The following is a 25,047-nucleotide window of genomic DNA, read 5'->3' as shown; positions in this document are numbered from 1 at the left end:
AACAAAAGAAGCAGAAAAGATTTTTTTTTGCCCTCAGAATGTGTCTAACATTTGCTGTCAAACATTTCAGCACCTTTCCCTATACTATACACTTTCCTTTCTAAGGTCAGAAGCTAATGCTCAGAGCATTTGTTTCTGCCAAATTGAATGGACTCTTTATATCCCAGCTAGAGAAATTTAGTTGGAATTTCTATGAAACTGAAGCAACTTACAAGTCTCTATCTTGTCTTGCTTGCCTTATACCTCAAAGGATCCATATGAGCACTCTGAAAACACTGGCCCACTGTTCACCCCCATCTACAAACACTATTCCTCTCTCCTGGTAACCTCTGTGGGAATCCATCCTGGGGTACTACCAGGACATCCACAAATCTAAACATGGAACAGCTGTTGATAAATCCCAGTATGTTGCTTGAAAACAGCTTGGATATGGTTGTCCACCTCCTAGCCCACACGCGTACCTTGGTCCTTTGCAATTTTGTTGTAATTGGCCCCATCTCTTCCAGGTGGCCCTACCAGTTTACAGAGAGGCAATTCAACCACAGTTGCTTCCTGGCAGTCTTTTACAGTTGGATTTTCAAATTCTAACTTGGGGTTTTCTCCTTCACGTGGTTCTGAAGCCAAACCCAATCCATTTGACAGAATTATCTGTCAGTTGCTAGAAAAATCGGACTACGCAGAGGAGGGAGATGGTAAAAACACAGGCGCAGGATGTAGACATTAGCAAGACAGGAGAGGACTCTGTGTACTCAGAAAGCATCCCAGGACATTTCTCAGGGCAGACCTCACCTGCACTGTACGTGGGCAAGACAGAGAGATGCAGAGGTGAGAAGGGGATGCTTGGCCTTTCTTTAAATGAACTTGGATGTGTCCTAATCTTGGTGACGAGCTTCCCTGCTCAGCTCCCACTCACCTCTGCAGTGGGCTGTTTCCCAGTTCCTTCAGGTCCATGCACAGCTCAAGCCAGCTCTCTCTTCCTTCAGCCCCGAGTTGGCAGCTGCTGCCTTCTCACCCTGCTAGTACTCGGACAGGCTGGGAGGCTGGCCAAGCCGACTGGCTGGCTCAGGCCAGGCACGTGAACAGAATGGGAAAAAGAATTTGGGTCTATTTTGATGAGAGACAAAAACGCCCTTCTTGCCAAAGGACATCTGAAAACCAAGAGGAAATACTCTGTTCAAGCCACGACTTGAAAAAGCACATTTGGCTGAGCTCTGAGCTTTTGTCTCTTTTTCTTTTTACAAACTTCTTACATCTTTCTCAACTTAAGAAAATATCACTCTCTCATAGGAGGCAGTTTTGATGAGAGTCGTGGGAGTCAGATAATGTTGATGGCAGAAGATGGGCTGGCCAAGTGGATAAAAAGTTTCCCTGGACCACAAGGTCTCATTGTCTCACTTTTGATTGTTTCTGTTGCTGAGGGCAGCCAAGGGAGGAGAGATGTAGCAACTACTGCTGTTGAGTCTAGATGCAGGAAAGGAACCCCTCCCTGGAGCGGTGAAGTTTTTACACTTTGAAACAGGTGAAATTAGAATACAGGATGATCCATGATGTGAAAAGGTGAGATTTTTGAAAAAGAATTAAATTTTTATTTTTAAGTTTCTGAAAATTATTTTTTATTAGGCAACATGTATGTCTGATATAAAAAACAAAAGGGTCAAATGAGTGTACAGTGAAAAGCAAGTCTTTCTTCATCCTTCCCAATCTTCTACTCCCAAGAGGCAACCCCTAGAACTAACGTTTTTGTATTTCCATCCAGAGCTTATCTCTGTAAATACCAACATATGTGTCTCCCCTTTTTGGGAACAGCTCACCATGTATACTTGTTATGCTTCTTGCTTTTTCACTTAGCATGCACATGCAGAGATTGTTCCATTTACTACCTTTAAGAGCTACCATGTTTTTCTTAAGGTTGCATGCTGTCCCTTTGTCTAGATGTGTCATACCTTATCTGTCCAATTAAAAGACCACATCTTAGTCATCTTTCCCTAATTCTCTGCACAACACAAAGCTCAGTAAACATTCAATGCTTCTTCAGAAAATACATCTTGTACAACTTGTTCATGTTTTTTATCATTGCTCCTTTTAGAGGTACCAGTATTTGTTCAATAATCCAGATACTTGTGTAATGTATATATTCCTGGCCACTCAAGTCTGTCTTGTGCACTGATTAAACCTTACTGACTTCCAAGGTCTGCCTTATCTCGCTCCTTTAATGTTATTCCTCACTATGTCCTATTTTCCTGTGCTCTAAGAATCACTGCCATGTGCAAATATTTATTGATCACTGTATGCAGAATTTTTTTTTTTTTATATTTTAAAGAGGCAGAGTAGTGGTCAAGACAAGGAAGGAAATTCTGGATGGGAGGATTCAGTTCAGTTCAGTCGCTCAGTCATGTCCGACTCTTTGTGACCCCATGAATCACAGCACGCCAGGCCTCCCTGTCCATCACCAACTCCTGGAGTTCACTCAAACTCATGTCCATCGAGTTGGTGATGCCATCCAGCCATCTCATTCTCTGTTGTCCCCTTCTCCTCCTGCCCCCAATCCCTCCCAGCATCAGAGTCTTTTCCAGTGAGTCAACTCATCGCATGAGGTGGCCAAAGTATTGGATTTTAGTACAAGTAATTATGTGGAGGTAGGAATGACAGAAAATAGCTTTATATATCTTCGTGGCACTAATAACTTTGGCACATAGTAGGTTTGCAGTAGAGTTTGCATGAATGAGACACTCTTCTCTGATCCTCTGGTTTTTCTCTCCATTCTGTCTTTGAGGATTCACTTAGCTTTCTTGTTACTTCAAGGTTGTATAAGATGGTCCCTTCCTTGGCTGATCTCCTTTAAAGGGAGGACAGGTTCTGAGATCTTGATAGAAGGTAGATTTGGGCTCAAACTGGGCACTGTCATTCACCAGTTTTGTGATCTCAGTCTCTCTGGGTCTCAATTTCCTCATTTATAAAATGAGTGAATTTGATAAGAGTATTTTGGAGGCCCCTTCCAGTTCTAATGGAAATTAAATTTTTATAGCTATGTTTACCAATTTTTCTGGACTATATCCCTCATCCCAAACTCCAAATGAACACATCTGGTTAAAATCTTCAGAGATGTTCTGAAGCCTTGGGGTCCCATTGCTTCTAGAACATTACAGAATAATGCAGAAGTTCAAAAAAGATTCTCAATGCTCGTCATATTACAAAAAAATTACAGGGATTTTTGAAATCTGATTGTAACACTAAAGATGAGTTTGTTACATTCATGAACAGGGAGAGGAAGGGAGAGCAAGAGAATTAGTAGTAACTGAAAGGCTTGGCTGGCTAAGGAAATCATCCTGTCTTGTTCTTAAGGAAAACTGATTTTACAACCAATGTTCCTCAGTTTTTTTAAAACCTATATACTCTCCCAGCTCAGAAGATGTTTAAGTCTTACTTACTGTAATGACCATTCATAATGTGTGCCATTCAAAAGCAAGTTTTTTTTTTTCTTTCAAATGTGATATATATTAATGAATATATTCTTCTCCAACTACCCTCTTATTCATCTGGGACTTCCCTCCCATCAAGAATCAGTGATTTACACAGTTGTTCTAATTTTGCAATAAGCAAGTGCAACATAAAATCCATTGTTTGCAACAAACACTCCAAGGTCTTTGGAAATACAAGCCATCAGGGTGTTTGTTTTAACTTGTGTAACCTGAGAAATGATGACCAGTCAGTCTTGGGTTTGGGGGTGTTGGAGAGGGGAGAAGATGGGGTATGTTTCCTAATTGATTGTTTCAGTGCACACCAGGCCCAGTGCTGCAGGAAAAATACAGGCTGTTCTTCATGTGACTAGCTCTTGATAGAGCTGCTGCTGCTGCTAAGTCACTTCAGTCGTGTCCGACTCTGTGTGACCCCATAGACGGAAGCCCACCAGGCTTCCCCGTCCCTGGGATTCTCCAGGCAAGAACACTGAAGTGGGTTGCCATTGATAGAGCTACCCCGTACTGAATGTTATGACGGAGTGGATAAGAGGATATTAGAAACTCACAGGGCAGGGAGAAGGGAGTGTCTTGTCTGCCTTCTCCATCACAGTATTGCTGAATGGAATGATTGTTAAGCCTGAGGCAGTGCTAACAAATACTGAATATTTCAGGGATAACAGAGACAGGCCAGAAACAATGCTTTATTGAATACACTTCTGTATCTTGTACAGCGTTTTTCCATTTATTAACACAAACATCTTGTGAGATGGTTTTTCATATCCCTCTTATGGATAAGGAGACAGATACTCCTTCGGAGACGGAAAGGGAAGAAGTGTTCAGAAAGTGCATTTTTAATGGGATGAGCGTTCACATCCCTGGGGTTGAATTTGCTATCCACTTACCAACAGCTCCTTCAAGGGAAGACATCAAGGAGGAGGATTCTGTGCTCTGGGGAGCCTTCAGCTTCTCACAGGAACGGGGTGGAGGTTTTGCGCGAGTGACTGTGAGGGCTGCTTGGAATTGCTAACTGTTCAGGAAGTCAGTGTTCTGCGTTCTCTCCCACCATCGGAGAAAACCAGGCAGCCTTGCATCCGAGCTCAGTCAAGCTGCCAAGAACAGGAGCTGGCAAAGAGCTCTCTTTCCAAACAAGATTCACGGATAATCAGAGGGCAGGTGCGGGCTTTGAAAGAACCTAAGCTAGGCCTGGACCTCACTGCTCTCACAAGGAAGATCTGGCGAGTTCGCTTAGCATCCGCCACGTCTCGGAGCTTCTCGGAAAGCGGGAGCGCACCGCATTCGCCCTGTGCCACCTCAACCAACGCCGCGTCTTCTTTGTAATTCGAACAGACCCTAGGGCTGGTTGCTATGGTAGCGGTGCTGGCTCTGCTCCCTGAGGCGGGGAGGTGGGGAGCGGGCCTCGGTGGATGTCACCTAGACTTTATTTGGGGTTGCTGCCCCACTCCCAACTAATTGTTTGTCAGAAAGAAAGTCGTAAGGTAGACGTCTTGTAAGTGAAGCGTCCAGTGGGCCACATTAGTATAATAGGAAGGAGTCAGCACAACCCCCCTCCCCCCAGCAAACCTCCCTAAAAGTCTGCTGCCGCCGATTTTAATGGTCCTTCAGAGAAGGGAGAAAGAACCCAGACGTCGTAATTGTGAAGATTGAGTAAGACAGACCAAGCCCTGCCCTCGGCCTTTAGTCTAGCTAGGCCACGCCCTCCACTGGGAGGAGGCTAGCCCTAGGCCACGCCCCTCCTCTTGAGCGCGCGCGGAAGGCGAACCGTGATGGAGGAGCAGTGGTGGTGATGAAATGAACCAGCACAACTAACCGCGCGAAGGCCGGAGGGGCCTGCATTCCGCGTGCGTCGTTCGAGGTCGCCCCGCCCCGCCGTCTTCGCGCCCGCGCGACGCTCCCGCGAGGCCACAGGTTGGGCGAACACGCACGGGATCGCCGGGGCGCGCAGAAGGGGAGGGGCAGGCGGAGTCAGGCGCGCGCGCGCCGGGAGGGACGCGACAGGAGCAGGCGAGTCGGGCGGATCGGATGGATAGAGCGGTGCGGCCGGATTGTTTGGAGGCGGTGCGTAAGGCCGCTCTGGGCCCGAGGGCGCCCATCTCGCTGGGCCGCTCGGTTCTAGGACCCGATCCGGGGCAGGGGGAGGAGAACACCGGGTCAAGGGCCACCGTCGCCGCTCCCGGGAAGTCCTCCCGCCAGCCCGTCTGCCCGCGCTTTGCGGGCTCTGCCTGTCAGGGTAAGCGGGTCCAGGCTTATCAGGGAGGAGCGTGAGATGAGAGCGTGTGGGAGGCCATCAGGGGCCTGCGGGAGGAAAGGGAGTGGGAGCGTGCGTGAGGGAAAGGGTATGAGAAGAGAAAGAGGCCCATCAGATAGTAGTCATAATAACCACCACTAGCACGCGACAGTAATATTCTGGTGCTGTGTACCGGAGCTTGAAGAGCGCCTTATGTGCTTCATTCTGTTAACCCCTCCTGCAGTCCTCCGAGATGTATGCCATCATTAAACCCATTTTAAAAGAAGGGAAAACTGAGGCAGGAGAGAGGTTAAGTAACTTCGCAGAGCCCCATAGCTCCTTCGCGCCCTCGCTTCGAACTTGGATCTCTTTGGCCCTAAGGGGTGTAATTTAAATATCTTTGTTTTACCAAAAAAAAAAAAATAGTGGCTTTAGGAGGAGGAGAGGGGTGAGGGTGGTTTGCCGTGGGCGAGTGATCCAGAACCGGAGAGAAGGATGAAGGAAGAAGGTGTAAGGCAGGGGACCTGAGTTTGGAACCCCGCCCGCCTCCCCCTTCTTGGTTCTTGCGGCCTCACAACTTTTCCTTGCTGTTTGGTGGCTTTCTGAACCAGAGCCGTTCGCCCTGGAGGAGCCAGCTCACAGGTCCGGGCCGCAAGGGTGGTTTTAAAACTGGTTGAACTGCGGTTCGGGCCAGGGTGGTGTCTTGGGACACTGGCGGGGGCGGAGGACGGCGGCCCCCGCGGCCGGGATTGGGAGAACCCCCCTCCAGGAGGCTGCCATTTCTTCTGAAGTGCTGCTACTTCCTTTTCCTTCTTAGCCGTGCGCTGCAAAGCCTTTGTCCTGTCCGCTAGAATGGGGAAGTCTTGTTTATTGTTCCCTTGCATTGAACTGCACACACAGCCTCAAACAAAACAAACCCAGAAAAACCAAAACATGCTTTTCCCAAGCAAGGTCTAGTTCTCTGGATTGCGTGCAGAGAAAGCGTTCTGTTGACTTTTTCTTGAGTTGCTCTTCAGAGCTTTCCTGAGTCAGTAAGGAGCTTTGTTTTGGAGAAGTTACCCTGTAGATCTTTGAGGGGCGATCTGCTCAATTTGTTCTACTGATGAGCACAGGGCGGACACCTCAGGAACTCCTGAGTGGTCTTACACAGTCTAGTACTGGCAAACAACAGGTATCAGGGCTTGTATTTTGCTTTCATAGAGAGTGGAGTAGCTTCTGTGGGAGTCAGGTTTTCAAGTCAGCCTGAGGGGCAAACCTTGCATGCAACCAAAATTATCATTAAAAATTCCTTAGAAAGTGCAGAATTGGAAATGGCCATTGTGTTTCTCAGTAAATCTAGCACAGTTGTTTCGCCTTCATTTTTAAAAAAATGATTATTTAGTTTTGGCTCTGCGGGATCTTCGTTGCTGCGGAGGCTTTTTCTCTAGTTGCAGAGACTGGGGGCTACTCTAGTTGCGGTGTGTGGGCTTCTCACTGTGGCGGCTTCTCTTGTTGTGGAGCACAGGCTCTAGGCAAGCGGGCTTCACTAGTTGTGGCTTATAGTCTTAGCTGCTCTGCAGCATGTGGAATCTTCCGGGACCATGCATCAAACCTGTGTCCCCTGTATTGGCAGATGGATTCTTAACACTGCTCCACTAGAGAAGTCTTCGCCTTCAGTTTTGAAACTTATTACAGTTTCTTTGGTTGTAATCCAGGTAAAGTAATTAGGTTACCTTTAGGGGCTGTGTTGAACAGATACACACAGTTGAATGGCATAGAGTCATTCTACACTATGAGGTGCCCTGTACTGTGCTGTGTTGGCATTGAGAGGCTTAGGAAGAAGACGAATGACCACTGGGAAAAGTATGTTTATTGATCCCCATTTTAGGCTCATACTGGAGCTTGTGCTCCCTGAGTGTAAAGTGGCAGGCAGAAGTGTTAGCTTTATTTATTATTATCATCATTATTTCTGTCGTTTTTGGCTGACAGTAGTAATTTACGCTAAATTAAATGTATGTAATGTTCCTTTTCAGTTTTTGAGTGGCACTACATTTTGCTGCTTCCAAGCTATTGTTTGTTTCTGCATAGTTTTCCTAGATAAGGATTTGGTGGAAGCATGTCTTAAATATTTTGCCAGTGGTCTGGTTTTGACTTCCTTGTTTGTCAGTACTATAACAATGATTATACATACATCCCAGCTAGCTCAGTGGTAAAAAATCTGCCTACCAGTGCAGGAGATGCAGGAGACTTGGGTTCAGTCCTTGAGTCAGGAAGATCCCCTGGAGAAGGGAATGGTAACCCACTCCATTATTCTTACCTGGAAAATCTCGTGGACAGAGGCGCCTCGTGGGCTACAACCATGGAGTCAAAAAGAGTCAGACATGACTGAGCATACCCACACACATATAACAATGGTTACCTTTTAAAAAGAAGTAAAAAAAAATTTAATTGTAATTGATGTACAAAATTATATGTTACAGGTGTACAACAGTGATTCACAACTTTTAAGTGTTGTACTCCATTTATAGTTATTATAAAATATTGGCTATATATATTCCTTATGTACAGTATATTGTTATAGCTTATTTTATACATAATAGTTTGTACTCCTCTTAATCCCCAGTCCCTATGAGAAGAATTTTCTTGGAAATGGAAGTCATGATACTACCTTTTAGAATTAATGTCTTTGAGTTTCAGTTTTCATAAAATATAGAGAAAGATTATTGTTCAGTTGCTAAGTCATCTCCAACTCTTTGCGACCCCATGGACTGTAGCCCTCGAGGCTCCTCGTCCTTGGGATTTCCCAGGCAAGAATACTGAAGTAGGTCGCTGTTTCCTTCACTGGGGGATCTTTCTGACCCAGGGATTAAACCTGAGTCTCCTGAATTGGTGGGTGGATTCTTTACCGCTGAGCCACCAGGGAAGCCTGTCGAGAATGATGGTACTGCAAAAATTGTTGTGAGTTTTCTTCACTGTTACTTTGAAGCAAAAATCCCACATTTTATGCCAGTCACTTACAACTATTTTGCATTATCTCTAAAAGGTGAGAACTTAAAAAAAAACACTATTAACTGCTGCTGCTAAGTCACTCCAGTCGTGTCCGACTCTGTGCGACCCCACAGACAGAAGCCCACCAGGCTCCCCCGTCCCTGGGATTCTCCAGGCAAGAACACTGGAGTGGGTTGCCATTTCCTTCTCCAGTTCAGACTTCTACTTGTCTCAAAAATGTTAGAAGTTTTTTCCTATGAGTTGTTTAGAGCAGAGTTTAACTAAGGTTCTGTATGTTTTGATTGATTGATAGATATCCTGAGAGTCTTTTACCTTTATTTCTTGTAATTTATTTGTTGAAAAAGCTGGATTCTCTAGTTTCCTATAGAAGTTTCTGGATTTTGTTGAGTTCTCTGGTGTCATTTAACATGTTCCTGTGTCCTTATATTCTGTATATTAGTAGTTAAATATAGAGACTTGGTCAGATTCAAGTTAAATTGTTTTTGCAAGACAATTTCATTGTGGTGATGTGTTTTGTTTTTGAGGCACGTAAGACCTGGTGGTCTCTTTGTGATGATTACAGCCATAGTGATTATTTTAACATCTTTATTGAGTGAGATGTAATTTACATACTATAAAAACACCCATTTTCATGTAAAATTCAGTGATTTTTTTTTTTTTTTTTAGTAGATTTTTTGAGTTGTGCAATCATTGTTGCAGAGTTTGGGAATGTTTCTGTCTCTTCAATAAGATAAACCTCATTCCCAATTATATAGCTCTCAGTCCCATTCTACCGTGTAATCTTTTCTGCCTTGATAGATTTTTTTGCCTTTTCTAGATATTCCATATAAATGCCAGATGTTTAGATTCATTCAGTTCAGTTCAGTTCAGTTCAGTTGCTCAGTCATGTCCGACTCTTTGCGACCCCATGAATCAGGAGTTACAAAACGGTGATAGTCTATCACTCCATACTTATTTTTAGCTATACAACCTCTAAAGAGAAACTTTCCTTCAACGATTTGGTTATTTGGGGTTATAGTTTATATAGGAAAGATATAAAAATAAGTCCATTCACTCTCATTCTCTAAGGGTGCCCAATGAAATGTATTTTCTTAGCTCATTATGAACACTTAAAAATTTTTTTAAAATTTATTTATTTAGTCTTGGCTGAGCTGATTTTTCATTGTTTGAGCTTTTCTCTAGTTCCAGTGAGTGGGGGCTACTCTCTAGTTGTGGTGCGAGGGTTTCTCATTGTGGTGCCTTTGGTTGCAGAGATGGGCTCCAGGGCACAGGCTCAGTAGTTTTGCGTGGGTTTAGTTGCTCTGTGGCATGTGGGGTCTTCCCTGACCAGGGATTGAACCTGTGTCTCCTACATTGGCAGGTAGATTCTTTACCACTGAGCCACCAGGGAAGCCCCATTATGAACTCTTGGATTTAAATCTCTGTCTGAGAAGTCATAATACATCGTAGTAATTATCTATAAAGATATTCAGATCGTATTTTGTTTGACCAGAGGGAACCTCTTCAGATTGTTCCCTGAGTTCTTCTGATAAAACATTAAGAATCGGCCTGCAATGCAGGAGGTCTGAGTTTGATCCTTGGGTTAGGAAGATTCCTTGGAGAAGGGAATGGCTGCCCACTTCAGTGTTCTTGCCTGGAGAATTCCATGGACAAGAGGAGCCTGGCGGGCTACAGCCCAAGGAATCACAGAGTTGGATACAACTGAGACTAAGCAACTAACTCTGACATTAGAGCTTCTTAGCTTGCGAGCCTTGTTCTAAGGGTTTAAATAATCTAATTGTCCTCTTTTTAAGCCTGATCTTTGCTGCTTGGAGGACAAAGACTTTTTTTTGCTTGAATTGCTTTTGTTGTTTTGTTTTTATGTAAGTGTCTCACTAGGAATATGCACTTCCCCTAAAGTAGTTTTATGGTTGTGTTTTATGTGACACCAAAAAGGAAGTGCATGAAGGGGTACTGATATAACATTAATGGGCATAGAAATAGTTCTATGCCTATTGCACACAGGAGCATCTTAAGCATGGTTTAGAATCTAAGGTTTTGGGTCCCAGCATTTTCTTTATTTCTTTCTTTTGGCCACATTGAATGGCTGGTGGGATCTTAGTTCCTTGACCCAGGATCAAACCTCGGCACCCTCAGTGAGAGTGCTGAGTCCTAACCACTAGTCCATGGCTGGTGGGATCTTAGTTCCTTGACCCAGGATCAAACCTGGGCACCCTCAGTGAGAGTGCTGAGTCTTAACCACTAGTCCAACAGAAAATTCCCCCAGCATTTTCTTAATTATGGTCAGATATGTGTTCTACATATGTAAATAGTGCTATTCTAAGATAAAATGCTTAGCAATAATTCTAAATTAGAAGAATCTTGGCCCTTAGAGCAATGATTTTGAAACGTTTAGTATCTACAAAAGTTGCTCAAAATTAATGATAAAATACCAGTTCCTAAGATCAGTCCTGGGTGTTCATTGGAAGGACTGATGCTAAAGCTGAAACTCCAATACTTTGACCACCTCATGCGAAGGCCTGACTCACTGGAAAAGAGTCTGATGCTGGGAGGGATTGGGGGTGGGAGGAGACGGGGACGACAGAGAATGAGATGGCTGGATGGCATCACTGACTCGATGGACATGGGTCTGAGTGAACTCCAGGAGTTGGTGATGGACAGGGAGGCCTGGCGTGCTGTGGTTCATGGGGTCGCAAAGAGTCGGACACGACTAAGCGACTGAACTGAACTGAACTGAATTGAAATTTACTCCACACTCAGTCTGAACTTCTGCCATTTTCTGATGTTCTTGATTAATTCATTTGCCTATAATTTATGCCTATTGTGTGTAGAACAAAAATGAGAAGAAATGAATTCTGCCTTTAAGAAGTGTTCACCCATATTTGTTAGGAAGCTACCACACAGACCACACAGTCTACTTAAGTTTCAGAGTGATTACAGAAAATATACTATAATTTCAGAGAAGTATCTGTCAAAATATGGAGTGACTTGAATAAGTGGAATCTTCAGAAGTTGGTAACAGACCAACAGATTGGTTTCTCAGAAGTGTCTCAGAGAAATGATAGCACATGGGAATGCCAATTTTGTTTTGATCCAGATTCTTATTTTTGCATCTGCCTAGCTATGGTGTTGATAGAGTCATAGCTCTATGACTGTAGCTGCGCATCTGCCTAGCTGTAGTCATGTATGGATGTGAAAGTTGAACCATAAAGAATGCTGAGCACCAAAGAATTGATGCTTTTGAATTGTGGTGCTGGAGAAGACTCTTGAGAGTCCCTTGGACTGCAAGGAGATCAAACCAGTCAGTCCTAAAAGAAATCAACCCTGAATACTCATTGGAAGGACTGATGGTGAAGCTCCAATACTTTGGCTACCTGATGCGAAGAGCTGATTCATTGGAAAAGAAAGACTCTGATGCTGGTAAAGATTGAAGGCAAAAGGAGAAGGGGGCGACAGAAGATAAAATGGTTAGATCAGATCACTGATTCAGTGGTCATGAATCTGAGCAAACTCTGGAAGATAGTGAAGGATAGGGAAGCCTGGTGTGCGGCAGTCCATGAGGTCGCAGAGTTGGTCATGACTTGGTGATTGAATAACAGCAACAGCATCTTGCAAGCAAAGATTCATTTTACTTTTTCTAGGAATTTTCCCTTGAATATATTCAGTGGAGCCCACTCTTATATTGTGTTGAGGATCTGTGTGTGGGGTTGCCTTTTAAGTAAATACCCTTACGATAAGCTACTTTTCGTCATTTTATAACCAAGCACATCATTGCTATCAGTTCAGTTCAGTTCAGTTTAGTCGCTCAGTTGTGTCCGACTCTCCGCGACCCCATGAATCACAGCACGCCAGGCCTCCCTGTCTATCACCAACTCCCGGAGTACACTCAAACTCATGTCCACAGAGTCGGCGATGCCATCCAGCCATCTCATTCTCCGTCGTCCCCTTCTCCTCCCGCCCCCAACCTTTCCCAGAATCAGAGTCTTTTCCAGTGAGTCAACTCGTCGCATGAGGTGGCCAAAATATTGCAGTTTCAGCTTTAGCATCAGTCCCTCCAATGAACATCCAGGATTGATCTCCTTTAGAATGGACTGGTTGGATCTCCTTGCAGTATAAGGGACTCTCAAGAGTCTTCTCCAACACCACAGTTCAAAAGCATCGATTCTTCGGCGATCAGCTTTCTTCACAGTCCAACTCTCACATCCATACATGACCACGGGAAAAACCATTGCCTTGACTAGATGGACCTTGGTTGGCAAAGTAATGTCTCTGCTTTTTAATATACTATCAAGGTTGGTCATAACTTTCCTTCCAAGGAGCAAGCGTCTTTTAATTTCATGGCTGCAATCAGCATCTGCAGTGATTTTGGAGCCCAAAAAAACAAAGTCTGACACTGTTTCCACTGTTTTTCCATCTATTTCCCATGAAGTAATGGGACCAGATGCCATGATCTTTGTTTTCTGAATGTTGAGCTTCAAACCAACCTTTTCACTCTCCTCTTTCACTTTCATCAAGAGGCTTTTGAGTTCCTCTTCACTTTCTGCCATAAGGGTAGTGTCATCTGCATATCTGAGGTTATTGATATTTCTCCCAGCAATCTTGATTCCAGCTTGTGCTTCTTCCAGCCCAGCGTTCCTCATGATGTACTCTGCATATAAGTTAAATAAGCAAGGTGACAATATACAACTTTGACGTACACCTTTTCCTATTTGGAACCAGTCTGTTGTTCCATGTCCAGTTCTAACTGTTGCTTCCTGACCTGCATACAGGTTTCTCAAGAGGCAGGTCAGTTGCTATAGTACTAGCATTACTCTTAAAACTGAACCAGGTTGAGTTTATCTTGTTGCCTCCCCAGTTTCCTCCTAGAATATACATTGTAAATCATGTTGCTTCTGGTTGAATTATTTATACCTGTTATCTTCTCTGTTTTTATTGTTGAATTGCTACTTAGTTTCTTAAAATATTATATGGTGAAAAGTAGAATTAATAACTCAAATTCTGAATTTCATTGTAGTTGCTCAAATTAGCCCTTGGGATTGGTTTTTACAACTTAAATCTCTCACTTTCTGATCTATTTGAATCTGGTTGTATTTGACTTTTTTGGTGGGGAAAAAGAATTTCCTTTTTTGGGGATTGGAGTGGCTATTCCCATGCCCATATTCATCACACAGTGTTAAGACTTCAGCATAAGAGTTCAGGTCCACATTCTTTCAAGCTTTCAGAGATCCTGGTACATTTAAACTTCCTGAAGTGATTCCTTTAGAAATGTTTCTGTGATTTGGTCTGTGTGCAGAGTGATCAGAGTGATGTGAAAGTCTTGGGTAAGGACATATTTGTGTTCACAGGGGATTGTTTTAGTCTTCAGTTAGTCTGGAGAGGGCTCAAAAACTGGATTAGGGTAATAGTTTCATTTCTGTGCTAAAGGGCAGCTTAGGCAAAAGTTTTTTCATGTTTAAGTAATTTTATTTTATTTTCTTCAAGTTAAAGAACTGAAGAACCGAGCCAAAACATGTGTTTGTGTGTTGGTCTCTTTTGACAAAGGCAAGTTCCTCCGTTATATAAATGGGAGAATTAATACAATAGTCTTAATGTTTTAGTTTAAGCTGATGACGTGATGGTATTGTTTTGATGTCTTTGTTTTGTTAACACCTTAATGCCAGTGTGTAAATTAATGTGATTTCAAAATATGTTTTTGAATGTAGATCAGATCAGCCATTGATTTGCCCTCCAACATAGTCTGCTGAAAGCCCCTTCAAGTTTCTTCAGGATGCCTGCGGCACTTGTGGAGAACAGCCAGGTCATCTGTGAAGTCTGGGCCAGTAATCTGGAAGAAGAGATGAGGAAGATCCGAGAAATTGTGCTCAGTTACAGTTATATTGCCATGGTAAGGAGCTCTACTCTCTTTGACTCATCTTCTGAAACGGACTTAGGGAATATTTAATATGAGATTTTGAAAGAAATGATTAACTAAAGCCATGGTAAATTAAACATGCTGGCAGGTTATGTTGCTTTTATGAAACATCAAGGTAGCCTGTGTGTCTGAGAAGGATGTAACCTCCAGGATCTTAGATTATTGATGATGTTACTCTGTCTTTTTTTTTTTTTTTTTTGAGGTTAAAAAAAGTCTTTATTTCAGATACAGTTATTTCCATAATTAAGGATAAAGGAAACGCACTTCCCTGAGTGCATTATTTCAGGTGACTGGTTTCCATGAACACTGGCGTTCCTGAGCATCATCTTGAATATTTGCCTACATGCTTGTGGGAAGCTTCTGTAGCTTTTTCTTGGTAGGAATTCCAGTTCTTTTGAATTCCTCCCTTTCCTTCAGGTATTCCATTTTGCATTCTTCATAAAAGGCTGGATCTTTATAGTAAGAGGTCAGACAGTCTTTCAGTGCAGAATTTTCTTTCTGGCATTTTACTACCATAAGGACTCCAGAGTCCTTGCAACACTTGGTGAAATCTTGAACTTGTTCAGAACATCTCTCTTGGGCCTTTTCTCATTATTTTAGGGATCAAAACATCTTTGTCAACGTGTCTGAGATGCTGCTCTGCGGGGTCACGCGCCATGTCCATGCGCGGCCGCCTGCTGCGCGGGGGGGGGGGGGGGGGCGGGGCTGCACAGGGATGTTGCTCTGTTTTTAAATAGAAGTTGTCTCAGCCCATAGGACACATGTGTTCACAGGTATGGTGACTTTGACAGTGTTAAAGCACTTTTTAAAAAGTAGTTGGCAGCATTTAAAAGTCAAGAGATCTTACTCAAATTCCAGATTTCTGGTATCTCTGGTCCTGTCCAATATTGAGTAGCTGGAGGGAGACGTGCGTCCTAGTGAAGTCAAGGCCCTCTTTTAGGGGAGGCGTGTACTCTTTAGTTTGCTCCAGTCTCCATTACTCATAACCCTTTTCATATTCTGTGTGCTTTACTCCTTTACCTTAACTGCCTGCAGTTTGTGACTTCCTGCTGTGGAGAGTATCGAATTACGTCTTCAGGCTGGTATTCAGAACTCTCTCTCTGATCTTGTTCCAGGCTTTTTACTTTAAGCCAAGCGTGGCTCTTGATTATTGTTTTTAATGGCTGTCTCACGTTCCTGTATTTGTGTTTATTCATAGAGTTCTGTTCTCAACCTTGACTGTTCCTAGTTAATTGTATATGAACCTAGAATGGTGGGTTTTTTTTTTTTTTTTTGCCACCTTGCATGTCTTGTAGGATCTTAGTTTGCCAACCAGTGAAAGTGCTGAGTCCTAACCATTGTACCACCGGGGAATTCCCAAACTCAGAATGTTCTTAATGGACCCAGAGTTAGTCAACTACTTCTGTTTGAATTCTGCTTAGATCTCCAAGTTGTTGTGTAAAGCTTCATGATTCTAGTGCTCCTTCTGTAGATTAATGAAATCAGTATTTTAAGGTGAATTTTTATGCCTGAGCTTGGGGTTTGTCATATAGCTTTTATAAATGGAGATAAATTTTTTATGAATGATCAAGTCAGCATCCAGTGTTTTGTGAAACCTTATGACGAGAGACTTTTCCTTTTCTAGGACACAGAATTTCCAGGTGTTGTGGTACGACCCATTGGTGAATTTCGTAGTTCCATAGATTACCAGTATCAGCTTTTACGGTGCAATGTTGACCTTTTAAAAATTATCCAGCTGGGCCTTACATTCACAAATGAGAAGGGAGAATATCCTTCTGGAATCAACACCTGGCAGTTCAACTTCAAATTCAACCTTACGTAAGTGTCTGAGACACTTCTCAGTGTTATTCTTAGAGTTTGTACATTTGTGCAGACTGTGACTTTAACTGATTTTATTAATTTTAAGTTTTGTTTCCCTCAAACCCAAGTAGGGGGTGGACAGAGTAGTCAATCAGAAGATGGAGTAACAAATATCAGAAAGAAAAGCCTCCCTTAGAGAACTCGTACAAGTTGACAATAAAAAGACAGCTCAATTAAAAATGGGCACAAGATTTGAATATATATTTCTCCAGAGAAGATTTCAAGATGGCCAATAAGCCTGTGAAAAGATGGCCACCATCCTTAGTCATTCAGTTCAGTTCAGTTCAGTCACTTAGTCGTGTCCGACTCTTTGCGACCGCATGAACCACAGCACGCCAGGCCTCCCTGTCCATCACCAACTCCCGGAGTTCACTCAAACTCATGTCCATCGAGTCGGTGATGCCATCCAGCCATCTCATTCTCTGTCATCCCTGTCTCCTCCTACCCCCAATCCCTCCCAGCATCAGACTCTTTTCCACTGAGTCAACTCGTCGCAAGAGGTGGCCAAAGTATAAATGCAAATCAAAACCATGAGATAGTAAACTACTTCATACCCACTAGGCAGCTATAATCAAGAAGACATAATAGCAGATGTTAATGAGGGTGTGGAGAAATTAGAACTCTCATATATTGCTATTGGAAACATAAAATGGTGTAGCCTCTTTGGAAAACAGGCAGTTTCTCAAAAGGTGAAACATGGTGTTACCGTATGACCCAGCAATTGCACCTAAAAGAAATGAAATCATACATCAATGTAAAAACTTGTGAGTGCTCACAGCAGCATTATTCATAAAGGCCACAATGTAGAAACAGTCAGTCCAAATGTCTGTGATCTGAGGAATGGCTGTATATGGTATCTCCATGCCATGGAATGTTACTGGACTGTCCAGAGAGATAAAGTACTGACATGTGCTATACATGCATGAGCTTTGAAAACATCATGCTAAGGGAAAGAAGCCAGACACAAAAGATCACATATCCTATGATTCTGTTTATTTGAAATGTCCAAAATAGGTCCTCTAGAAAACAGAGTAGTAATTGTCCAGGGTAGATAGCGGGGAGGTAATGGGGAGTGAGTGCTAATGCGTATGGGGTTTCTTTTAGAGGCGATGAGGCGGCACATGATTGGTAGTGGTTATGCATCTCTGTGAATATACTATTGAGTTGCATACTTTACATGAGGGCATCGTTTAGTATGTGAATTATATCTTAGCAGGACTGTTTAAAATGTAAAAGGGAAATCAGTTCCCCAGTTAGGAGATCAGGTTTCTAATTGCAGTTCTGTCATTTCTTAGCTGGGTAAATTTGGGTCAGCTATTTTACCTTCTGTAATTCAGTTTACTTATCTGTAAATAGTGTTATTACTGTCTTTCATAATAGAAATGAAGTATAGAGTATATGCTAATCAAGGGTAATTGAAACTGAAGCCTATCTGATAGTGGGCAAATTTTTATGCACTTTAGAAAAAAGCTGTGGTAAAAACCACACAACATGAAATTTATCATCTTAACCATATTTAAGTATACAGTTGAGTAATGTTAAGTGTATTTGCGTTGTGGTGAAGCACACCTCCAGAACTTTTTCATCTCGCAAATCTGAAACTGTACCCATTGAACAACAGCTCACCTTTTTCCTTTCCCCCAGCTATTGGTAACCATCATTCTCCTCTGTTTCTATGAATTTGACTACTTTAAATATTTCATATAAGTGGAATCATACAGTATTTGTCTTTTTGTGACTGGCTTATTTTACTTAGCATAATCGTGCTGGAGAAGACTCTTGAGAGTCCCTTGGACAGCAGGGAGATCAAACCAGTCAATCCTAAAGGAAATCAACCCTGAATATTCATTGGAAGGACTGATGCTGAAGCTGAAGCTCCAGTACTTTGGCCACCTGATGTGAAGAGCCGACTCATTGGAAAAGACCCTGATGCTGGGAAAGATTGAAGGCAAAAGGAGAAGAGGGCGGCAGAGGATGAGATGGTTAGATAGCATCACTGACTCAATGGATATGAATCTGAGCAAACTCTGGGAGATAGTGAAGGACAGGGAAGCCTTGTGTGCTCCAGTCCGTGGGGTCGCAGAGTTGGACACGACTTAGTGACTGAACAACAACAACAAATGTCCCTAAGGGCCATCCATGTTGTCATATGTGGCAGAATTGCCTCCCGTAGCGGAATAGTAGTCCACTGCGTGTATGTGCTCTATAGTGGTCATCTGCTCTCCGCTGATGGACATTTGGGTTGTTTCCACCTCTTGGCTGTTGTGAATAGTGCTGCTGTGAACATGGACGTGCAGATATCACCTTGAGATACTGATTTTCTGTCCTTTGTATATATACCTAGGGGTGGCATTGCTGAATCGTGTCATAGTTCTTCGAAGTTTTTGAGGAGAGTGTAATTTTTAAGGGGAAACTTTGGTGAGATCATTGTTCTGCTCATTAAATGCGGTGGTGTTAGTGTATTTCCTCTTGGGCCCCAGTTCTTGAAATCTGCTTTGTTTAATTGGGACCAGGAGCATCTGATAGGTCAGGAATAATTTTTTGATTATTGGTCATTTGTTTTGGAGCTTTCTTTGAGGTTCAGAGAATAATTTTAGGAGATGATCTGCGTCTTTCCTTTAACTGTAGTTTTTGAGTCCATAGCCAAAGCCTGTTATTCGTACAGTGACAACAGTTTAGTACACAGGAAAAATAAAAAATATATTTATTGCATGGTTGGTGTTTGTATTTAAAATAGTGTTTATTTTAGTAAGAACAAGATTGTGATTCAACATTGGTTTCAGTTTAGTGGAAAAAATTGAGATTGTGGTGCTTTGCTTTCTAGTGTTCTGTCCTAAGGTTATGTGAAAAACAAAAGGCAAGCAGTGAAATCTAGTGGAAAAGGAGGAAAACACAAACCTTCACTTGTGTTATGTGGCGTTATAAATATTCCTGTGTTTAGATTAATGGATCTTTACAGTGGAGCACTATTTCAGAGCCACAGAGAATGTGTTATATCTGTGAGTGTTGGTCTGGAAAGATAGTCTGTGATATGTAGATACAGGGATGGAGGTGTGTCTGTGGGTAGAGAAAACAGGGTATGTAAACTGGGATGAGGGCTTCCCTCAGAGCTCAGTCGGTAAAGAATCTGCCTGTAAATGCAGGAGACCCGGGTTCGATTCCTGGGTCAGGAAGATCCCCTGGAGAAGGAAATGGCAACCCACTCCCGTATTCTTGCCTGGAGAATCCTATGGACAGAGGAGCCTGGCAGGCTACAGTCTGTGGGGTCGCAAGAGTCAGACACGACTTAGCGACTAAACCAACCAACCAAACTGAGATGAAAGAATTTAAAACAGTTATTTCTGTGTGGTAGTGGTATAATAAAGTTATTTTTTCCACTTTCTGTTATTTTTAAATTTTTGCATTGATTGACTCTGCTTTTTTTTAAATGAGAAAATGTGGATCTTTCATAATGAATACACTTATTTTGCAGAGGAAAAATCCCATTTTTCTTTCTGTTACAGATAAGATTACTTTGCTAGAATACTGGAAGGAATGAATTGATTTCTTAAAGTATGAAAGCAATTCAAGAATACTTGTTCTGTGATTTATATGGTGATGGTAATATTGTTGCCCACTCCTTCTTTTACTATGCTAGGAGCTAAGAAATGAATGCCTTCTTTTTTAGAGAGGACATGTACTCCCAGGATTCCATAGACCTCCTCGCTAACTCAGGACTGCAGTTTCAGAAGCATGAAGAGGAAGGGATCGACACACTGCACTTTGCAGAGCTGCTTATGACATCTGGGGTGGTTCTCTGTGACAACGTCAAATGGCTTTCATTTCACAGGCCAGTCTCAGTGCTTCTCTTTTGCTTTGGGAGCAGGCAGTCGTATTCTTCCATTACTTTTGCAGTCCTCTTGGAACTCCTGTTGTTCACTAGCAGTTACAAAGTTGAATCGATAACTTGCTCACATTTCAGTTTTTCAAAAAACACTTTGGAGCTCATACTGGTTTATTTCACACAGTATTAGGCTGTGTCCCATGGCTGTCAGGGAGTATATGCCAAGTGGAAAGATGGAGGGTGGGAAGGATAGAAGACTTGGTCACCTTTTCTTGTCATTTAAATGGCTGACCTGGAGTTTCCTGGGTACTCAAAAACCACATTCTCTTTGAGAGTTTTTTTTTTTTTATTCCTGCCACACTGCGTTGCTTGTGGGATCTCAGTCCCCGACCAAGGATTGAACCCAGGCCACAGTGAAAGCTGCTAACTGCTAGACCACTAAGGAATTCTCTACCTTTCACTGCTTTTAAATTTTTTATGTGTAAAACCCACATTGATAAACCCTTGGGTTCACTTACATATATCCCATATTAATCTGTTAAGTTGTCGTTTAGTGGAAAGTTCAGAGTATAGGATAAACTGTAGTCCTTTGGAAAACTGAAGTACCTAACATGGGGTAGCAGCATAAGCTCTGAGCAGCAGGCAGTTGAGTGCTGGGGTCTGATAACTGCTGATAGCTCTTTACCTTACTGCCTCCTTCTCTCCTTATAGCGGCTATGATTTTGGCTACATGGTAAAGTTGCTGACAGATTCTCGTTTGCCAGAAGAAGAACATGAATTCTTTCATATTCTGAATCTTTTCTTCCCATCCATTTATGACGTGAAATACCTGATGAAGAGTTGTAAAAATCTTAAGGTACACAGTATTTTTCTTAATATATGGTAACAACAGGAAAAAGATAAAAATGTAGACTTGTCATTTTGCTTTATTGCAGTTTGTTGAGCACGTGTCCTTGAAATCCTGCTGGGTGCCAATCTGGTGCTAGACAGGGTGTATATATAGAGTTGATTGTCACAGGAATTTGTGTGGTAACTGTCTTTGACCTGGGCATGAATGGAGCCTTCTACTTTCTCTCAGCCTAAGGGAGGCATTCCTCACTTAGGGCCCACAAACCTAGTGAAACAATTGGTGACATGAGGTGTGTGTATGATTGTTAGGGATAGGGTTTGCAGTGTACCAGATTCTCAGAGGAGTTCTTAGCTCTAAACAATTTAAGAACTCTCTCCCCTAAAAAGTGCTAATCTAAGAGGCTTCCATGTAGAATTGCACTGGCATTTACTGTTTCCCCAACCTTGTTTTCCAGCAGTGAGGACTTTCAGTGGCAGAGGTCTGACAAGATTAATATAGAAAAGAAAGGAGTGAAAAGTGGTGGACTATAAGACAGTGTATCATTTGGAGGGTTAAACAGGGGATAGTCTGGGGTGTGGCCTGTTAAGTAAATAATTGACATAGTTGACTCCAGTAGAGAATTTGGGTCTGTAGTATTATATCTGTTTTCCTTCCATCTCCAGGGAGGTCTTCAGGAAGTTGCTGATCAGTTGGATTTGCAGAGAATTGGAAGGCAGCACCAGGCAGGCTCAGACTCACTGCTGACCGGAATGGCATTCTTCAGGATGAAAGAGGTAAGGCAAAAGGCTTTTTGGAAATTCATAGTTTCTCTTGGAAGTTGATGGCCACCTGGAAAGCAGGTTTTTTTTTGTGTGTGTTTTTGTTATGCATATGTTAAACACATTATGATTTGAGAGGCAAAGAAACATTCTGAAATGGAGGTTACTCAGCATGCTCAAGTCTAGAAGTGTACTTGGTGTTCCTTGCAGTGCTCATCCTTGCAATTATTTGCTTTTCTTCTGATTTCTGTAATATGAACACATTTGTTAAACCATCCAATCATTTTATGCTGAGTTCTATTAATTATTAAATATCCCAATCTGATGTCATACTCAGTGTGAAAAGCTGAAAGCTTTTCCTGTAAGATGAGGAACAAGACAAGGATACCCACTCTCACCAACTTTTATTCAACATGGTTTTGGAAGTCCTAGCTGGAGCAGTTAGGCAAGAAAAAGAAATTCAAGGCATTTAAATCAGAAAGGAGGAAAACTGTCAGTATTTGCAGATGACATACTATATATAGGAAACCACAAAGACTCTTATCAAAAAACTTCAGAACTAATAGATCAATCCAGTAAAATTGCAGGATAAAAAAATTAATATAAAAAATCTTTTGTGTCTATATACTGATAGTGAACTATAAGAAAGAGAAATTATGAACAACAGCCTCGTTTATATCAAAAAGAATAAAATGACCTTGGAATAAATTTTACCCAGGAGGTGAAAGACCTGTACACTGAAAACTATGAGACATTAATGAAAGAAACTGAAGAAGACATAAGTCAGTGGAAAGATATTCTGGGCTCATGGATTGGAAGAATTAATATTGTTAATTCATACTACCCAAAGCAGTCTACAGAGTGAATGTAATCCTGATCAAAATTCCAGTGGGGCATTTTTTCACAGAAGTAGCACAAATAATCCTAAAATTTGTATGGAACCACAAAAGACCCCAAATAGCTAAAACCATCTTGAGAAAGAAGAACAACGCTGGCAACATCATGCTCCCAGTTTTGCCCTCTGGGGTACCCTTGGCAGTGTCTGAAGACATTTTTGGCTATCATAGCCTGGGGAGTGGGGTTATGCTGCTGACTATCCCCCAGAACTACCGTACACTGGACCACCTCCTCAACCTCCAGCAGAGCGTTCTCCTGCCCAGAAGGGTGAGACACCTTGCTGTGTGCTTCACGTCCATTTTCGTAACAACCTATTACTATATTACCTATTTTATGGACAGGAATCTGTGCCTTAAGGAGCGTTGAAGTGACTTTCACACAGTGAGTCAGTCTGAGGCTAGAGCTCAAGCTCTTAACCGTTGTGCTACCTGTTAAAGAGAAGGGATGAGATAGAGGCCGTTGTACTAAAGATATCAACAGCAGCAGAGGGATCCTGGCAGTGAAAACTCATGGAAAGTATCAGTAGAAATCTGTTTTGAAAGGGGAACCTATATATAGAGAAAGGAACATAAAAAGACTATGCATAGGAGAGGTTTGGAGCCTTTCTTTATGAAGTTAGCTTCTAGCTGGCTAGATGTTCAAGGTCTTAAGAAAGCTGGGAGGTGCTGATGTGATAGTGTTGCAGCTTGGCCTGATTCTTGGCATGACTCTTGGCATGGTTCTCACCAGGGGTTCTCTGTCCTATTCTGCAGTTGTTTTTTGAGGACAGTATTGATGATGCCAAGTACTGTGGGCGGCTCTATGGCCTAGGCACGGGAGTGGCCCAGAAGCAGAACGAGGATGTGGACTCTGCCCAGGAGAAGATGAGCATCCTGGCGATCATCAACAACATGCAGCAGTGATGGCGGCGAGGCTCTGCAGGGTGGGCCCGGTCCCAGAGTGGTGCTTCCTGTGCTGACCGTGTATACTTACCTTCCTCCCCAAGAGAAGACGCCTTTTTTGAGCAAACTGTACCTACCATCTGCGTTGACAGACAGACTTTTGTTTTACTGAAGACAAAAGATGACTTTATTTTAGATCCAGAAGAAGTTTGCTCTGAATTTGTACCGTCTTCCCTATTCCTCATCCCTAAACCTCTCTTCTCCAGTTACCTCCTGCCACCAGCATCCATGGCTCCTTTGACACCTTTTAAAATCCAGGACAAGTCAGAAACAAACTAGTAAAATGTATGTAATTCTTACCTGTTGTCATTCTTTCTTTTAAATTTGTTGCTAATCTCTGAGGATGAAGACTTCTTGCTGTGAACCTCAGCTGAGCTGAGGGCTTCGAGCAAAGGTGGAACCAAGCGATTGGCTTGTGAAGTGGGTTACAGATGTTGAGCCTTTTCCTTTCTTTCCTTTCTTTTGTTTATTTTGACTTTTCTAGAGGACATTTGCTTTCCTCACACTTTGTTGGTCTTATGTATTATTATGTGGAAATGAATTAGTGCTGAAATATGGAGACCAGATCATGAAAACGTTCCTTGAAAACAAATTTCTACTGCATCTGTCTATGCTCTGTGTACAAGGAACTCCAGAATGGGTATTAAGTTAACCACTTAAATGTCTTCAAGTCTGTTCCATTGTGCCACTGAGATTTGCTGTGACATATGCATCATTTGAAATCATTTTAAGTTTTCATTTCATAAAATATCTTGGGAATTACTGAGAGCAGGTTTTGGGTCGTAAGTCTGCTCTATTTTCAGTAATGTGATTTCAGATGGTTGTCTGTGTTCTCCCACCTCTCTTCTCTGTTTTCTGTGCTTTTCCTTTTCAGCAAACTGAGAAGTTAGGGACATGGATTAATGTGAGTACAAGGAAGGTGAGTCTTTTAAAAAAATCACAGTGGTTACATGTAAACGGCAGTAAGGAGTTTGGTTTATAGGGTTTTCTTGGAGTAATATCCCATGCACAACTGGGGTAAGGAAGCTCAAGATTGTGAATTTTTTTTTTAACTAGTCATTTAAAAAGTATGCTTTTTTTTTTTGAATGACTACAGTATGGACAATTTCAAAAACCAAAAACTCCTTTGGAATAGTGGAAATGAAAACTGGTAACTTACTGAAGTGGATGAATAGTCTTGCATTTTAAAAGCTTATGGAAAACTCAATTTGAAATGATTAAAAAATGTCAAGTATTATAAGCTGGTATTTAAGATGCTTGTAAATATTATTTATGTTTTTAATTTTGTAAAATAAAGATTTCTTTTTAACCACTGG

General features: G+C 42.2%; 2 protein-coding genes and 1 pseudogene across 3 annotated transcripts in view; 1 reads left to right on the top strand and 2 right to left on the bottom strand.

Moving 5' to 3' along the window:
• The window catches only part of FAXDC2 (fatty acid hydroxylase domain containing 2), a 27,054-nt gene extending 19,011 nt beyond the window's left edge, over positions 1 to 8,043 (bottom strand). Inside the window, 4 exon segments of the mRNA XM_088839291.1 lie at positions 4,673 to 4,848; positions 5,287 to 5,698; positions 6,279 to 6,591; positions 8,000 to 8,043. Coding sequence (XP_088695417.1) covers positions 4,673 to 4,848; positions 5,287 to 5,698; positions 6,279 to 6,591; positions 8,000 to 8,043 — 945 coding nt within the window.
• Positions 5,233 to 25,047, top strand: CNOT8 (CCR4-NOT transcription complex subunit 8). Of its 2 annotated transcripts, none has more exons than XM_055430578.2 (7): positions 5,233 to 5,384; positions 14,394 to 14,575; positions 16,227 to 16,420; positions 20,130 to 20,291; positions 20,997 to 21,141; positions 21,798 to 21,908; positions 23,543 to 25,047. In XM_055430578.2, the coding sequence occupies exons 2-7, from the start codon at positions 14,459 to 14,461 to the stop codon at positions 23,690 to 23,692; spliced, it is 879 nt and encodes a 292-aa protein (XP_055286553.1). In that variant the 5' UTR covers positions 5,233 to 5,384; positions 14,394 to 14,458; the 3' UTR covers positions 23,693 to 25,047. The 2 variants fall into 2 exon arrangements, with proteins under 2 accessions (XP_055286553.1, XP_055286552.1); XM_055430577.2 differs by lacking the exon at positions 5,233 to 5,384 and adding an exon at positions 5,543 to 5,706.
• LOC148777050 (COX assembly mitochondrial protein homolog pseudogene) lies at positions 14,942 to 15,260 on the bottom strand (annotated as a pseudogene).

The sequence above is a fragment of the Moschus berezovskii genome, chromosome 8, assembly GCF_049115385.1.
Source record: "Moschus berezovskii isolate FMDL1 chromosome 8, NW_MosBer_1.0, whole genome shotgun sequence".
Classification (NCBI taxonomy): Eukaryota; Metazoa; Chordata; class Mammalia; order Artiodactyla; family Moschidae; genus Moschus; species Moschus berezovskii.
Note: the sequence above shows the minus strand (reverse complement) of the source record. Positions and strands in the feature narration are given on the sequence as shown.